This window comes from Manis pentadactyla, chromosome 9, assembly GCF_030020395.1.
Source record: "Manis pentadactyla isolate mManPen7 chromosome 9, mManPen7.hap1, whole genome shotgun sequence".
Classification (NCBI taxonomy): Eukaryota; Metazoa; Chordata; class Mammalia; order Pholidota; family Manidae; genus Manis; species Manis pentadactyla.
This window is the reverse complement of record NC_080027.1, coordinates 116,571,270-116,589,637: the sequence shown is the minus strand read 5'-3', so window position 1 is coordinate 116,589,637 and position 18,368 is coordinate 116,571,270. Positions and strand designations below refer to the sequence as shown.

Below are 18,368 nucleotides of genomic sequence, written 5' to 3'. Positions count from 1 at the left end.
GTGGGCCTAATTCCCGTTTTTCTGACAGGAGCGCCCGCGGCCCAGCACACAGGGGCTCCCCATCCCAGGCGCTCCCTGGTTGTCACACAGCCGCCGCGCCACCCGCCCCACGTGGACTCGGTTTGGAGGATCAAAGTCTGTTTGCTGCCCGGTCCCCGCAGGTGTGCGGAGTGCTGCGCGGACCCGCTGCGGCGAAGCGGGCGCCGGGCCGCGCCGCTGAGACCCTGCCGGCCCCACCCTTCCCCTTCCCCTCCCCCTCACGCTGCACGCGGCCCGCGCCCCCCTACCCTCCCCCACGGCGTCCGTCGCTGCACCCGGCCGCGGCCCCCGGCCCACGCCCGGCTCCCAGAGGGAAAGGCCCCGCCCCCCTCTGTTGGCACCGCGACACCGCCCCCTCCCGGCCCGCCGGGCCTCCATCCAATAGCGAGCGTGGATGGGCGGGTCGCGGCTGCTGTCGTGAGGAGCTCCTGGCCAATGGGGAAGCGTACCGGGCCTGGTAGGCGGGGTTTCTAGGCCTTGTCACGCTCGGGTCCGTGTGAAAACGGGGGTTCCGAGTGCAAAGCAAAGTTTTTTTGTAAACCGTCTGCAAAGGCGGGGGGGCGAAGAAGGCGCCCAAGACCGGGCCGAGTGCAGCTGTGGTGGCCGCCGCCTCTTCAGCTCCTCAGGCGTCGGTTCCGCGGCGCGAACCACCGTGGAGGAGACCAGCCGGGGAAGACCTGCGCGGAGAGCCCGCAGATGCTCGGAGCCTTCGCAGAGCGGAGCTGCCTGTCACCCGCCCCCGCCTGCTCCTGCCCCTGCCCCTGCCCCTGCCCCGGCTCTTCGTCCCCGGGATCCGGGGGCCCCGGCTTCCCGCCGCCTCCGCCTCTGCCGCCCCGCTGTGGGTGTGGGGGCTGCTGGGGCTGAGCCCGGCCTCCGCGCTGGCTCCGAGGACGGGCGACTGAGGAGCTGCGCGCTGCCCGCCCGCCGGGGACGCCCGCAGGCGCAGGGTCTCGGCGGCTGGACTCCGGGCTCGCCCCCGCCGGGCCGCGGAGGCCCCTCAGCGGCTTCCCGAGCGCCCCGGCTCGGGCGGTGAGAGCCCCGCGCCTCCCTCTCCTTCGTCGCCGGGCCCCCGACCCTCGGCGTCTCGCCGCCGCCGCCTCTCTAGTCGCCGGGCAGCTGAGGCGCAGCCATGGGGTGCTGGGGTCGGAACCGGGGCCGGCTGCTGTGCATGCTGATGCTGACCTTCATGTTCATGGTGGTGGAGGTGGTGGTGAGCCGGGTGACCTCGTCGCTGGCGATGCTCTCCGACTCCTTCCACATGCTGTCGGACGTGCTGGCGCTGGTGGTGGCGCTGGTGGCCGAGCGCTTTGCCCGGAGGACCCACGCCACCCAGAAGAACACGTTCGGCTGGATCCGCGCCGAAGTGATGGGGGCTCTGGTGAACGCCATCTTCCTGACCGGCCTCTGCTTCGCCATCCTGCTGGAGGCCATCGAGCGCTTCATCGAGCCGCACGAGATGCAGCAGCCGCTGGTGGTCCTCGGAGTCGGCGTGGTCGGGCTGCTGGTCAACGTGGTGGGGCTCTGCCTCTTCCACCATCACAGCGGCTTCGGCAATGACTCTGGCCACGGCCACTCGCACGGGGGTCACGGCCACAGCCACAGTCTCCCCAAGGGGGCCGGCGGCAAGAGCAACTGCGTGGAGGGCAGCGACAACAGCGTGACGCCAGGCGTGCAGGGGATCGACCAGGAGGAGACCAACACTCTGGTGTCCAACAGCAGCAACTCCAACGGGCTGAAACTGGACAGGACAGGTGAGGAGAGAAAGTCGCTGCCGCAGGTGGCTGGTTTGGGGAGCCCAGACCCTAGTCTGGCCCTGGGCGGGATGGCCCGCACGCCCCCTGGTGCCCGAGCGGGCCCGCGCCGCGCCGCCGCCTTCCTCCCTCCTCCGAGGCGCCTCTGGGGAGGACTGGGAAATAGGACCCCTTTTAGCGGGTGTTGGGGGCCAGGGGACATGTCCGGGGTGTAGGTGGGGTTTGTGGTCCTGAGAGTGGGAACAGGGTCAGGAGGTGACCATCAGCCCGCTGCAGCCCGCAACCGCACTTGGCTGGCTGTGCAGGATCACAAACGCTTCCTAATTTAATTTTTTGGCCCTTTTGGGAAACGGAGAGAATTCCCAGTTAATCCTTAGTTTAGTTGTTGACTCTTTGAAACCTTGCTGTGTCCAGGTAGTTTTTATGCCCTTTGAACAAGTTTCTTCACAACCGCATTCAGAGCTATCTAACGATTGACTTTCCTGAGCTTAAAACTCCGGGTAAAGGTTTCTTTATGAATGTCAATGTATGTTTCAGTTAATTGTCTGAAATCGAAGCCTAATCCTGAAAGTCCTGGATTTAGGACCTGTCTGAGTATGTTTAACATTTCACTAAGGACTTTTCATAATTGTACCAAAATAAAAGGGCTGGTCATTCATCTTATGTTTTTAATGGATGCTTTTCATCCTAAATATAAATGCTCTTGAAAAGGAAACTTGAAAGAGGAATCAGCCATTGCCCTACTATTCAAGTTCAGTGACATTAACAATTTAGTGTATTTCCTTCCAATTTTTTCCATTTATATTTATTTACCTAGTTGTATGGTGCTACATAGACAGTTTTCCCTTTTTTTTCAAGACGCAGGATGTCATGTTGATGAAATTCAAGTTGCACATCGAAAAGGTTCAAAAAACAATTTAATTTCCTCTCATTTCCACTCACCAGGGTGTTATCCCAACTAAAATTAAGCTACTCTGGTGTGTATAATCCCCTTAAAAGATCAGTATTTTTAGTTTGAGAGCTAGTAGTGTAGACAGCGATAATTTAGTTCTAATTTTTCTTGAAGTCTCTGTGATTGTTGATAGGTTTATATTGTTGATTTGTCAGTTTCTAACCTCCGCCCCATGAATATATATCATTTATATTCATGACAAAAGTTTGTTAATGTTCACACTTTAATGACACAGAGTGACTAGGGCTCTTTGTCAAATCAGGCATTTGTATTAGACTTTTCCATGAGTGCATTTAATTTTGCATGATAGCATTCAGTATTATGCTTTCTTTTTTATATGTGCTAAAAAGTATAGCAGAATGTTGGTTCACAGGGACCCCTGCAAAAAATGATGGACTTTTTCTTTGGCGGGGTGAGTAGGAGGGGAGGGTTTGTAGGAGAATAGGGAAGCAGTATCATCTTAATGACTTAGTTATCCCTGGCCATTATGTCCTGGCTTGTTCCCAGTATGTCAATTAATATTGCCCTGTGCACATTTTTTATTACATTTTGTGAAGAATTTTTAGCCTCCTTCACATAAATGGAATTAGGTAAGGATGTTTATATAAACATTTTAAATATATTTGATACAGAATTTTTCTTTCTTTGTAGATCCAGAGAAGTCCAGAAATGATGAGATGGAAGTACAAGTGAATGGGAATCTTATCAGAGAACCTGACCTTATGGAATTGGAAGATGAAGATAAGGCTGCACAACTTAACATGCGTGGAGTTTTTCTGCATGTCTTTGGAGATGCTTTGGGTTCAGTGATTGTAGTAGTAAATGCCTTGGTTTTTTACTTTTCTTGGAAAGGTTGTCCAAAAGGGGAGTTCTGTGTGAACCCATGTACCCCTGACCCCTGCACAGCATTTGTAGAAATAATTAATAGTACTCATGCAACAGTTTATGAGGCTGGTCCTTGCTGGGTGCTATATTTAGATCCAACTCTTTGTATTGTAATGGTTTGTATACTTCTTTACACAACTTACCCATTACTTAAGGAATCTGCTCTTATTCTTCTACAAACTGTTCCTAAACAAATCGATATCAGAAATTTGATAAAAGAACTTCGAGATGTTGAAGGAGTTGAGGAAGTTCATGAATTACATGTTTGGCAACTTGCTGGAAGCAGAATCATTGCCACTGCCCACATAAAATGTGAAGACCCAGCGTCATACATGCAGGTGGCTAAAATCATTAAAGACGTTTTTCATAATCATGGAATTCACGCCACTACCATTCAGCCTGAATTCGCTAGTGTAGGCTCTAAATCAAGTGTAGTCCCATGTGAACTTGCCTGCAGAACTCAGTGTGCTTTGAAGCAATGTTGTGGGACACGGCCACAAGTCCATTCTGGAAAGGATGCAGAAAAGGCCCCAACAGTTAGCATTTCTTGTTTAGAACTTAGTGACAATCTAGAGAAGCCCAGGAGGACTAAAGTTGAAAGCATCCCTGCCGTTGTGATAGAGATTAAAAACGTGCCAAACAAGCAACCTGAATCATCTTTGTAAGTCTTGAAAAAGAGGTGATACTTGACTTTTGCTTTAAACTGCAAGAGGAAAAAGACTCCATTGAAATTCTAAGATTGCCAAGTAGTGTAATTGAAGTCCTTGTCTGGTCACACAGTTTAATTCTATTTTTGTAAGAACATAATGGGACTGCTAAACAGAGTTCTATATTACAACTTTGTGATTCCTATTAGTGCAGAGTACAGCTATGCTGTAACAATTTTGGAAAGCCAGTTTTAACACTATGTTACATTTTTGTTCAAGTAAGTATAAACCTTACATAATGACATTTGATTTCCAGTTTTTCCATGGTAAAAAATTAATTAGGGGGATAAATAAAATTGTTACTGGAATTTCTCTTCTTTTCTTTCCCCCCAGTGTTATACTTTATTAGAACTATAATCACTAGAACTTTAAAAATCAACAGGTTTGTTTCCTTTGACATTTTAGGGAATATTTCCTTGCCCTTTGAGATTATTACATAGCATAATGGCAGCATAGGTTAGGAGTAACTCATTATTAGGAAAATTCCTTTTTTCCTTCCCATGGGATATTTATAATACTGAAGATCAGTTACTGTCCTGTGCTCTATATTGCTTAGTATTTTGCTAATAAACAGATGATTAACAAATTGAACTAGTTTACATATAATAGGGCATATGGGGAATAAGAGCAGTGAAGGAAGTTTACCAAGTTAAATATTTAGATTACTGTAAGTTAATATTTTGACTACATTTCTAAATTATTTTGAGAAATTTAACTCGTTTTCTTTTACCAAAGTCAGTCTAAAACATCTACCTGTTCACCAGCATTACTTTCTTTGAAAGATTGGCATTAGAAACAGTGTGCTGAAAGTTTACTCGCAAAAAGATAGTGAATTTTCTAAAGACATTAAGCTTAATCTAATATTTACTTGTTAAACACAAACTTATTAATATAATCTTTTAAATTGTGGATTTAAAAAAATACTCCAGAGTTAGTCATTTCATGGTGACCAGTCATGAATGGATTCAAACAGCTTTTCAGGCACAACCAGTGGCACTTGTGCTTTGCCAAGAGCCATTGACCTGGGACAGAAAACAAATCTGTAGCTTAATGCAATTTGGGTATTAAATTCTTAAAAAACAAAATTAGTTAAGACAAAATTAATCATTAAGATTCTGTAAGTCATCCTGTCTTGACGTTGTTCAGATCTTCCATTAGTGGCTTTTGCAAGATGCCACATTATCTACAGAGGAAATTGTTCTTGGCTATTGTTGTGTGAGTTTCGGATCCATATACAAATATTATTTAAGGTATTTATATTTTTCTTGATAGAGTTATGCTTTGTGAAGAAACTAGATTTTTGTCCTCAAATGGATGAATATTGATGCCGGTTATCATTTATAGCTCTATTTTTCTAGGCATAAGGTATCCTGACTACTTCAGTGACTTTTATAGTTGACTACTTTTGGGATGGCTACCTTTTGGGATTTGAAATAATTCATTGTTTAATGGCTCTTAAGACGAAAGCATTGGCATTTGACAGTTAACTTTTTAAAGGGATGAACTTTTGTGGTAGATGGTGTGTTTTTTCTAGTATAAGCCTATTGCTGGCAATGGGTCTATTTAAGGAACAGCTGATTTTTTCCAGTGAGAATGAGGTAATTTTAGGAACATAGTTCGTAAGTTCACATTTACTATTATAGGCCAAAACCATAACCTGCCAATTTGCAATACATCTTGATCTTTTAATACTCTTATCTGGTATTGTGTAATTCAGTTCCTAAACTGGACGTTACTTTGAACTTCACAAAAAAATTTTTTGACATAAAATCGGGGAATCTCGTCATATGGGTGAACAAGAAAGAGAAAGATTCAAATTGTGCTGTATCATCCTGATTTAACATTTTAAACTACAAAACATTTTATTAAGATCTCAAAACAGTTTATGTTATACAGACATTTCAATAACACATACATACAATAGTATAACTGGTAAAATATATTACATTCAATGGGGTTTTCTTTATAAATGCTCTATTTGGTCTGTTAAAGGCTGTATAACACAGGACATCAGCTGAATGGGGACTCTCAGTGGTGCGTAAGCATGGGATGAGGGCTTTTTTTCTTTTTTTAAAAGTGCTTTGCAGGTAACAGTCTTTAGATTTCAGTTATTTCATTTTTCATAATTCTTAAGTGGCTTATATGTAACAGTGGTACCGTAGAATTTTTTCAAAGGACTTTGTCATAATAGCAAAATCAGTGGGCAGACTCACCTTTTGAGTTTTAGCAGAGAATTATTTATTTACAATGCACTTTCTAACCCATTTTTAGCATTATCTTTTTTAAAAATGCTTTTATATTTAAATATTGTGGGATTTAAGTGTCTTTCCCAAAATAGCTTATTCCTTCTTCCTTAAAGAATATGAGGGAAATACCCTAAATTATTAGGAGACTTAAACCCAATATTTAAATATGCTGTTTTATAACTGCATCAATTTTAGGAGGTGCATCTCTCCTGCTGGCTCTTTTATATTTGAGCAAGATCAGTGTATTTAGAATATGTGTTTAGAAACTTGTGTGTTGTCTCAGTTTAGTAAGGAGGGGCTGCATGTGCCTGATTTAAAACCAACCCAGAAATTTTTCCAAGTCAAATGCCACCTTAGAGATAAGAGAGATTTAATTCTCCAGTGTCACCTTTTAGCTTATATGATTGTTCAATAAGGGTGTTTTTGAAGGGCATATGCATTATAAAAATATGGTCTAGAATCTTTTTTTAAAAAGTCAAAAACCCACAAAAACTTCACTGTATGACCTTTAACATTTTAACGAACAAACAGTATGTGTGAATAACTAAGGTATGTAATTTGGATAGGAGAAATTTCCATCAAGAGCACCTTGGAAAATCACAATAGCTAGGAGACTATATTTAACATACTTGTATCTTGTTAACATCCTCAGTTAATTCCGAATTTTTGAAAGTTGAGGGAAAAGGCCTATGGAACAGAATGTGAAGTTTTTAGTAGGCTAACTGGTGTTGAATTGAAGATTTACTATTTATAAGCAGACATCATTTGAATGATATAAATGTCAATTACCTGCTGTCTTAAGATATTCACACACAAATATGGAGAATAATTCTACATATAAAAATATTTATTTTAATAGAGTTTCAGTTAAGTCATAAAACAGTGTTAAAACTCTTGGGAAGGTGTAGGGGTTTTTGTGTGTTGTTTTTTTAAATTGAAACCTGTCAGATAGTGTTTGACCATCTGAAATGGGAATTGTAATAGCACTAATACTCATGTAGCTCTACTGATATTATGTGGCAATGCTGTTTTACTAACAAGCTCTGGAATATTTAGCAGCCATTTTCACTGGCACAAGAGCCTTTTTGTATGTCATTCAGTCTAAACTTTTAAACCAAAAATTTTGTGGTCCAGTGTCTTTGGCAAAAAGATGCTGAAGAGAATGTAACATACAATTATTATGTGGTTATATATAAAAAGACACAAATTGCCATGTTATGGTTCTGCCTTGAAACAGCACAATGAAGTGTATCAGTGTATTCTATGATTCTTTCAGAAACTTCCATGCTGTGTTGTGTTGTGTCCGCCATAGCCTGTCCTTCTGGCCAGGTGTGGCACAGTTAAATGCAATTATCATCTCATTCAGAGCAGATAACAGAGAAGGTGTCTTTAGTGCTGCAACATTTTACCTAACTTTTTGTATGTTTTATGACTGTGTGTTGTTTTCCAAAGCTGTTCCTACCTCACCATGAGGCTTTACAGATCATTATGTATTATAAATGTTCTTTATGAGACAGACTACTGTGTTTCTTTTCCTTTATTAAAAGTTAAATAGAAAAAATAATTTTAGTATCTCCTTCATCGTTTTGTGCATATGGCCTCCCCTCCTTTATGAGGCTGGGTTATGCAGAAGAGTTAGACTTAAGGTATGCAGACGGAAATGACAGTTGACATAAGTGTTACTAGTGTGCAGAGTGACCAGGTTACCGGACAGCAATGTGGAAGAAAACAAATGTGGGCAAATGGTGCAATAGAAATAGAAAGTAACACTGTACAAGCTCACTAACATGAAATAATGGCTGTGAAATTTTTTTGTTAAAAGCATTAAATGTATAAATTATGTAGTTACAGGTTAACCTGCTTTTGGTATTTGCTACTTTTTATTTGTAAGCATAGTTGCAAGGATTATTAAATATATAATCATCTGGAACCATTAACCTGAGAGTACATTAGTATATTTGGTTATGTGAGTTAAGGACTCGCATAAATATAGTCGCTCATAAAGAATTTGTTTAAAGAACTTGTACTTCTGGCTGGGAGATAAACAGTTGAAAAGTCAATAGCAGTAAATAATTAATATAATTGATAAATACAGTAGATATTCCAAAGAAAGGATGAGAATCTTTGGAAAGAATTCATGTAAGATTGAAAGGAAGGGGTAGGGCTTGAGGGGCAAGGGGGCATGGAATAGTATAGGGGGCTGAGGGTCAAGAAGTAGGGGACGGTAAGACAAGGTTAAAGGCACCATGTTGACCAGTTTGAAGCTGGTTTATAGGAATGGAAGAAATTACCAACTTTTGAGTGGATAAATGAGAAAGTGGAAACGGATACAGGATAGATTTGGAATGGGAAGACTAGATAGGAAGACAAATCGGTTTACTAGGTATTAAATGATAAGAGCTTGAACCAGTTCTCAAATACACATGCCCACATCTACATATACCACATTTCAGTTGATTCCACACACGTTCTTTTATATACTAATAATGCTGAAATCAGAATGCATAGAAACTTTTTTTCTTACCTGGATATGTTTGACTTTAAGGGAAAAGAATTCTCAGTCGATACAGTCTTTCAAGAATTATGGGCCAACATTTCCTAGAACAATCTCATGTACTCTGCATTGCACATGTGGACGAGAGTTGTCGCTTTTGAATTTGATGCAAATACTCTTAAGGAAATCCATGACAACACCATTTTAAAAGAAATTTCATGGACATTTCTGAGTCTTCAGAACTGATCATTGCTTTTTTTCCCCCCCAGTATCCTATGTGGCCTTTTTCCTTTTAAATCAAGTACTTTCAAGACACTTGCATCTGCTTATTTATAAACTTGTTTCCCTGTTAGATTATATGCTCTGTGAGGTCAGGGCTATCTATAGTTCATCAGGATCTAGCATAGGGTCTAGTGGTGGGTATGAAACAAGACACAGAAATACTATTAATAGCTAAAATATACTGAGGACTTATAAAAGTATACTGGGGCAAACGTGTTTTCATTTAATCCTTACAAACCATTAGACATATTCCATGATACCCATTTTACAGACTAACATACTAAACACGTTACCTAAAGTCATCTAGCTAGTGAGAGTGACGGAGCCAGCATTCAGCAAGCGTAGTGAGTAGCTTGCTTTCCCATCACTTTGAACCGTCAACAACCTACTTCATAAGTAAATTGGAAGTGGAGTTCTTTTTAATTTTCATCCGGTGAGCAGCAAGAGATAGGCAAAAGAAATGATGGAAATAAATTTTAAAGCATTTGATATGCATTAAAAGGCAGAGTAGTCACCAGATAAAAAAATTAGAACTTTCTTACCTAAATTAGACTTTCTTAGGTATTGAAGTTAGACTTTCTTACATACTGGTTTAGTGTCATTTTTATTTTGAATTTCATGGGGGACAGGAATAAAAATCTTCTTCAGAATCTAGGGCCTTTGTGTTAATCCAGCCTTGCCAACAAGTGCCAGTCTTTACAAACTAGTAGCATTTTCCCCCAAACTACCATAGAGTATTGTTTGCAGTATTAACTGCTTCTATGGGAGCACAGAAACTGTGGCTTAAATATCCTCTTATGCCAAAAACTGGGTCTTTCAGGGAATGAGGAGCAGAGAAGATTGAAGTGAATGTGGATGAGACACAAGGTGAAGACCATCCGCTTTTCAGCAGGGATGCTATTAGCATTTGGTGAGACAATTTCTTGTAGCACAGAGGTGTCCTGTGCATTGAACTTGACAATCTTGACCTCCTTCCACACAAATGCCCTGTAGCTACCACCCTCCTCCGACCATCAGGACACCCCAGCTGTTTCAGATGTCCCCTAGGGAAGCAGTGCCCTATAGGAAACCATAAAGGCTAACCCAGTGGGAACTCCTCCAGTGTCTTCCACGTGATCCAGTGCTACATCTAGACGCTGCCTTCCACGTAGACAGGTAACATAGATGCATGGAAGTCACTCAATTTTCTCACCCTCAGTTTCATTCTCAATTCCAGGAACCATGCATGCTTCCATGCCTGCAAAGTCAAATACAAAGTCTGAAGGTTTGATTTCTGAGGCTTATACCAGGTAGACAGAATCTTCTGGTGGATTATGAAAAAGTTCTGCCCAAGAAAGTGGTGCATCTGTATTGATTGTGGAAATCCTTGGCTATCTCTTTTGAAGTATAAAGTAAAAATGGGTTTTTGGCAATAGGGGTTCAATAACAGCATCTTTTATTAAAATACACATTTGAATATTCAAGTCGAAATTTAGAAGGGTTGAAAAAAGATGGGGGCATGAGAGGTGAGACAGAGGCTTCCTCCTAAAACCGCATATAATACAAAAAATATAATTAATACAACTAATCCTGAGAGAGCAACAGGAAAGAGGACTGAACCAGACTGCATAAACCTGGAGAAAAGAGCAGACCTCACGGAACAGGGCACCAACCCCACTCCCCTGAGACCGCTGAAATTTAGGAGGGTTGACCCTGAATCGTCTTCCTAATGGTGAAAATGTCAAAGACAATATTGGGACAAAATTTATGAGGACTTATTGTAGTCCAGAACAAGAGTGCCCTTCAATGACACCTGTCCTTCACTCTTGCATCAATCAATCTTTAGATTCCTCTGGAAGGTGATGGAAATGAGGCAGTATTTACTGATAAAGGTGTTGAGTCTTGAGTTTCTACACATTATTAAAAGACAAGCTGAAAAAATTAGGCAGCATATTATGGTAGAATATGACCCCCTAAAGATGTTCATACCCTAATCCCCAGACTCTGTAAATATGTTACCTTATATGGCAAAGGGACTTGGCTAATGTAATAAATAAAAGATTTTGAGATTGGGGATTGGGGGGTTATCTTGGATAATCTGAATGAACCCAATGTAATCATAATAGGAGGAGGCATGAGGGTCAGAGTCAGAGAGAGGTGATAACAGAGATGTGAATGACAGAAGGAGGAGTTGCTGCTTGAGGGAGAGATTTGGAGATGCCACACTGCTGGCTTTGAAGATTGAGGAAGAGCCTATGAACCAGGGAATACAGGGCCTCTAGTTGCTGGGCAAAGAAACAGGCTCTCCCCTAGGGCCCCAGAAGGAAAACTGCCCTGCTGACACCTGTATTTATTCCATAAGACCTATTTGGACTTACGGCCTCCGGAACTGTAAGGTAATGCATTTGTCTCATTTTAAGCCACTGACTTTGTGGTCATTTGTTGTACAGCAATAAAAACCAATATACATATAGTAGTGCATAAATACAATTTATACACTAAATTTATATATTTATCATTGCAAAGACTTTGTTCTTGTTGAAGTTAAATTACAGACTCATTTGTAAATGAAATTTTATTGAAAAAAGGCTAAACACTATAAATGGTGGTAAGACTGTTTCATGCCTATGTGATAATTTACATTGGATAACTAAGTTAATGAAACACCGATCTGTCTTTTTAAGAGAGGAAGGAGATACTAAGGTAGAATATGTGAAATACGACAGGGGTGGGGGGGGATTCTTAAACTATACATGTGGTCGGAGTGTGCATGTCGAGACCACAAGCTTAAGGGATATCCTTAAGGGGGTTGATGGGAGTCCACACTTCCTCGTGTTTATAATGGGACACAGTCAGAATGAAAGGAGAGCTCATGGCAAGTCAGGCAACCTTGTATGGACTGGAGGTGTCCTCTTGACCACTCCTGAGGCCGCCTGAGGTAACTATAGAGTGGCAGTCACCACAGCGGGCTCCGTTTTCTTCCCGACTTTTCTCCTGTTGTCCCACTGAGAGCCTGTTCCCTCCTTCTTTCCCGCTTTCCCTTCTCTTTCTTTTCTCTGTCCTGTTCTTCTTGACCCTCACCTCTTATTATGCATATGCCCTTGGCAGGTTAGGCAGCTCTTGGAGTCTCAGTTTGCAGATCTGTGAGATGGGGATAATGCATCCTTTATAAGGTCCTTGGTGGGATTACCTGAGACAAAAACTAAAACTGATCTGCCATATTCCATGTCCTCATCCTGTGCTAAATGTTTTAGCCCATGTAATCCTTACAGTCACTCTGTGAACTAAATGCTATTATTATCTCCAATTTTGAGATGAGGAAACTGAGGGTGAGAAAATTGGGTGACTTCCATGCATCTAGGAAGTTGGGGGGAACAGGATTGAACCCAGTTCTGTCTAAGCTGAGTCTGTGCTCTTACAACATCAGGCCCACGGAGTGCCCGGCATAGTCTCCAATCCGAGATGCAGGAGCTCTTCCAATTCGGCAGATGCAAAGCGTTTAGCTCTGGAGTCAGACTGCCCGGCCTCCAATCCCAGACTCACTCACTGGGTGACATGGGCAAGGCACTGAACTAGGCCTTAGCTTCCTCGTCAGTAAAACGAGGATGGTAATAATGCTTCTCTCAGAGGGCTGTCGAAAGATTAAATGACTCCTTGTAAGTAAAGCACTTTGCATAGTGCCTGCTCCTCCTTAAATCTCAATAAATATTAGCCCCTTATTTATTCCCTTCCTATTTCTCTCCTTCCTTCTCTTTTTTCCTTCTCTCTCTCTTCCTAAGCCCAATTAGTGACCCTGAAGGCCTTGATTAACCCCATTCCTAACTCCTGGGTTTATACCCCTCTCTTCAACCATGCCACCTTTCTCTCTCTTTTTTAAAATCACGAGACATTTTCCTTCCCCTCTGGAAACTTCTGTAGCAAACACTACCTGCAGGAGACAGGAGAACCACGAGGACAAACACATGTTGCCTAATGACCTGTTCTCGAAGGCCGTGGGGAAAGGGCCTGGGGCAGGAGGCAAAATGGTGGAGGCTCAAAACAAGAAAGTCAACGCCAGCAATTTGTGGAGGCTGTGGAGGAAAGGGTGTGTTCTACCCATCAGTGATGGGGTCTGGGTGTGTGCTGTCTGCCCTCTTGCTGCTGCGGAGACCAGTGGCGATTTCTGCGAAGGCCACAGCTTGGACCCAGTGTCTCTCAGACCTTTCCTTTCTAGCCCAGATGTGGGGCTTCTATGAGAAGTCCTTTCAAGGGGCAGTGGTATGGCTGAGAGACAAGGGGCCTGGCTGTGATGCTCCACTGCACTGATCCCGCAGGCCACCTGCAGTGCTAGTGGCCAGAGCCAAAGGAGGCAATGATACCCACTTCCATACTTCTTCTGTTTTTTAATCAATGGATAATATAATTCTCACCTATCTTTTTCTTAACTGAACTGTTTGAGAACCTCTGTGTGCAGGCAGTGAGCATGCCTGGGTACGGCCGGGAAGCTAACTCCTGAGACAGCAGTACAGGCATTTTGACTAATACCACTAGTGCTGTGGGGGGTTTTGAAGGCCTGAGAGTTTTAAATTGCATTTTCCCTCTTTTAGTTATAATTTAGAGACAAGGCCTACAAGGGGCATCTATTTGACGTATAAGTTAATGAGCAGCCAAAAAAAAAAAAAGGTAGTGATTCTGCAGATTTGCTTCAGTATCTGCTTCCTCAGATCACTCTGTCACATTCACCTCATAGAACTATTGATAGGACATAAAATAGCTGCACCCCTCCAAAACCCAATGTACAGAAGAGAAAAGACGGGCTGATTCTGCCCCTTGTGGTTGTCCATTTGTGGGAAGTCCGCCGGCTCTTGTTCACAGTGTGGGATTTGCGGAGAAGGGCTTATAAAGAGCAACCCGAAACCTCTCTTACCTCATCATTTGAGGAAAACACTAGCATTTTGTATGTATTTTAAAAAAACAGCGAATTTTGTTAAATGTATAAATTAGGTCTTGAAATTAGGTTTTGGATGCCAGAACACATAGTAATACCTCAACTTCTGTTTTAAAACTATATATGTGTATATGCACATACAAGTGCCTATAAATAGTTTTCTTGCTCAAATTAATAAAAATCAACAACTTATGGCAATTGTTAGACAGGGACAAGTGGATATGTGAGATCACATTTAAAAGGTGTTTACGGAATCGTTTTAATGACATACTGATCTAAAGTAAAAATATTGTTTCCCTATAAATTACTCTATGCGGGTGCAGGCCAGGTGCCCGGCAAGATCCTGATGGGTGGGGGGGAACACTATGAGGTTATTCTTGAATGTGAATGGTTGTGGCAAGTCACCAGGCAGAGGCAGGGGCTGCTCTTCAGGTTGGCTGTCCTGCTCTCTTTCCGTGTGCCATGAGCAGTTCCTTGGCTTTTTTGGTCCCGAGCAACTCTGCTGAGGGCTTGGGCAGGAGGGGACCTTTTCTCTGTCAGGGCCTTTTATGTATACAAACGCCCTGTCCGTCCAGCATGGTGGTTAGGGCATGGATTTTGGAGACAGATAGATGAGGCTTGGCATCCTGCGACCAGTCCACTTCCTGTTTTTATCCCTGGGCCCTTCGTTCTCTTTGAAGATAATGGCAGTACCTGTTTCAAGGGATTGCCCTGAGGACTGAAGGAATAATGCATGTACAGGCCTGGTATAAAACAGATGTTCTTTAAATTATTTTTGGTTGTCACTGCAGCCCCAGGAGGCAAATATTCTCCCTTGACCAACCACAAAATGAGGCTTAGTAAGATTAAGTATTCATCCAGATTATTATTAAACTATGTAGATTAATTATTAAACTAGATTAAGTATTCATCTGTGCTAGGCCTAGATTCAAGTCTGGGCCTCCAAAGCTCTTGATATTTCCCTTGATGCCGCACTGAAAGCTTGTGAGGGAGTTCCAGGATTTCTCTGTTCCCCGAAGCACAGATTCATTGATTCCTTCCGCCAACAGTCATCAAGCGCCTACAAAGCAGGAGGGGTATGGCTGTGAGCACAGATACAAATCCCAGCCCTTGTGAGGCTTACATTCTGGTATAGGGAGTCGATAAGACAAAGAGGTAAAATGTGTATTAGATTAGGCAGTGATAAATTCTGACGAGAAAGAAGTAAAGCAGGAGGAAGTGGGCTGCGTGAATGTGGGTGCACTTGTGTGTATGTCGGAGGGGAGGGTTGTCACTGACTTTTAGATTGAATGGCCAGCAGTCTAAGTAAATGAAACAGAGATATACAAGTAGAGGGATACAGGAGGGGGGGAAGCAAGTCCCTGGGGTTTCTCAGGGAGAGCCTTCCAGGCAGAGGGACTAGCAGGGCAGACACCCTGAGGTGGAGCTGGCCAGCCCTCGAGGACAGAAGAGAAGCCCTTGGGGGAAGGTCTCTGTGCCTGCAAACAGCTTCACCCTGTGATCAGACTGAGAACCAGCCTTCTTCCCCCAGGCAGTGTTGTCTGAAGCTTGGACTTCCCTTTTAGCAGCCACAGTCCCTCGGTTGGGTCACTAGGGTCCGCGTTGCAGCAACTCTGGGGAGCAAGGCCAGCTTGGTGGCGTTCTGACTTGTGTAACAACAGGGACCGCCTTGGTGACTCAGCAGGGCTCTGTGCATGAAAATCAACCCAGGGATGACCAGCTCCAGCCCCTCCCAGGTCCCTCGGATCCTCCACAGGGTGAACACAGGGCCATTTCTCTGAGCCTGACCTTGATATCAGCTCACTGGCTGGACTCCTAGAGCTTTGAGCCATTGCTAAATCCCAGAGTAGGGATCTTCCATCTTGATTTTGCTTCTCTGGAAAAATGAGAACCTGCTGAAGGCAACCGGCAAGAACACGGACTTTGGAATGGAGTATTGTTTAAGTGCTTGCTCTGGCATTTATGAGTTATTTAGCCTTGAGCATGTCATTAACCCGCAAAATGAGGACATTAGTAATTACATCTGAGAATGAGTTCAAGTGCGGTGACAGAGTAATGTGCCTAGCATAATACCAGCACTGAATAGCAGCTCAATAAACAGTCACTCTGATTACTTTACCCCCTCGAGCACTCCCTTGCTAGTGTGAACAGCCACTCCACTACTCTGTCCAATTCCTAATCCTTATCCAAACATTGATAGAACTGTGGTCCCTGCGCATCCAGAATCGCAACTGAAAATGGGCAGCATGATCTCCGTATGCAAAGTAAACATGCACTGAAGGAACCAGGCTGGGAGTGGGGGTGGAGCCATTGCAGGTAAGCCAGTCAAATTCAGTCAACTTCTGATTACCTGCCCTGACCTTATACAGGAGGGGCGGGGCATCTTTCCCACTTGGACCTGGACTGTTAGTCTCTTGTGCGTTCCTTAGGCTCCTCATTTACAGACGGATTCCGGTGAATGGAATGAATGGAAGCCTGTTTGAATGCAGCGAGAGGTATCACTATTTCCAGAAAATCTACACTGCATGTGTTTTAAGAATGCAGTTTCACTATCTCCTAATGGTTTGATTTGCTTATCCAGATTTTTCCTATTTTGATATGTGTATTTTTGTGTTTGCAGAATCATTTGCTCTTTATCCAATACTTCTCTGGATATCTATGGAGTCACAGATTCAAAGGATTTTCACTAGAGTTTTACTCTCCTCATATATGTGTGGGTTTGTAGTGGGTGAAAAGATGGTCATTGGCCTGGGATTAAATTTTTCTAGGGGGAACTCCCCCTTGGGGCAATGGAGGTCACTGAGTTAGTGCCAGTCACAAGCAACCGAAGGGTCTGTCTCCGGCTGCCTTCCCCTTCGTCCCCCTCTGTAAATCACCTCTGGTCAGTGTAGCCAAAGCAATTACTCAGCTCTGGGGCTTTAAAAAATAAACTGATTTTTAATTACACAATTTCTACCCAGATGTATTCTTCTAGTAAACAATTAAAATGATACTGACAAGGCTTAAGGCAGTTTCCCTCTATTTGTATTTCAGTTTTTAAAAAATAATGGATTTTGAACATATAAAAAAAATATTATTCTATTGTTATATCATAGTTTGTCCTTTAATCTAATCACCTCCCTATGATCCTCAATTTGGTGTGTATCATTTAAGACCTTTTCCTATGATGTGTGTGTAACACTTATATATGTATTAATATGAGTATTATATTAACATAGGTATTCAAACCACATACATATATGCACATATGTGAATATATACATATTATTAGCATATGCAATTAATGCCTCTATTACTTATGCAGGATTATATTCTATGGAGGGTGTTTCCCAATTGAATCATTTTGCCCCTTGCTTTTTCACTCAACAATATGTAGTTCTTGGAGATCTACCTTTTCATTTGTAACTGTGTTTCCTAGTGATAAGTTTATTTGGCTAATCTCCTACAGATGGGTATTTAGGGTGGTTCAGTTTTTCACTCTGGGAGACAATGTTGCAGTGAAACCCATAACTGCATCCTTGTGCACATGGGCCTGCCTTTTTAGGAGACTGATTTTAAGAAGTGTCATGAGGCATATCCAATTTAAATGTAATAGATACTGCCAAATCGCCCTTCCAAGTGCCAATTTTAATATCAAAAGTGCATGAGAATACTTTAAAACTTTTATATTATTAAACTAAGAATTTTGTCAAAAGTTTGTGGTACTTCAATTTTGTTTTAATTTGCATCTCTCTGAATACTGATAGAGTGGAATATCTTTTCATGCCTTTAGTGGCCACTTGATATTTCTTCTTCAGTGAATTTCTTACTGAAATTCTTCCCATAGCTTTTTCATTTGGGTTGGTTATCTCTTTTATGCTAATTTGTAAGAGTTTTGAAAATATATTCTTGATATTAACTCTTTGTTTCTCATAGGTTGTTGCTAATTTTTTTAACTTTGTTTATGATATCTTTTTATACATAAAGCATTTGTATTTTTGATGTCAACAAATCAATTAATTTTCTCTTTCTAAGATTTACTTTTTGAATCAAGTTTCAGTAGACATTCCAAACCCCATGGTAATATACATTTTTTATCATTTTTATTTTAATACACATAGACATAT

At 42.5% G+C, this 18,368-nt stretch overlaps 1 protein-coding gene across 2 annotated transcripts; it reads left to right on the top strand.

Annotated features, from left to right (window-relative positions):
* The first annotated feature begins 419 nt into the window (after window positions 1-419).
* On the top strand, window positions 420-8,144 carry SLC30A1 (solute carrier family 30 member 1). Of its 2 annotated transcripts, none has more exons than XM_057507989.1 (2): window positions 420-1,816; window positions 3,394-3,645. In XM_057507989.1, exons 1-2 carry the CDS (start codon window positions 1,169-1,171, stop codon window positions 3,433-3,435), a joined length of 690 nt encoding a protein of 229 aa, XP_057363972.1. In that variant the 5' UTR covers window positions 420-1,168; the 3' UTR covers window positions 3,436-3,645. The 2 variants fall into 2 exon arrangements, with proteins under 2 accessions (XP_057363972.1, XP_036768364.2); XM_036912469.2 differs by having other exon boundaries at window positions 439-1,790; window positions 3,394-8,144.
* Window positions 8,145-18,368: the final 10,224 nt, after the last annotated feature.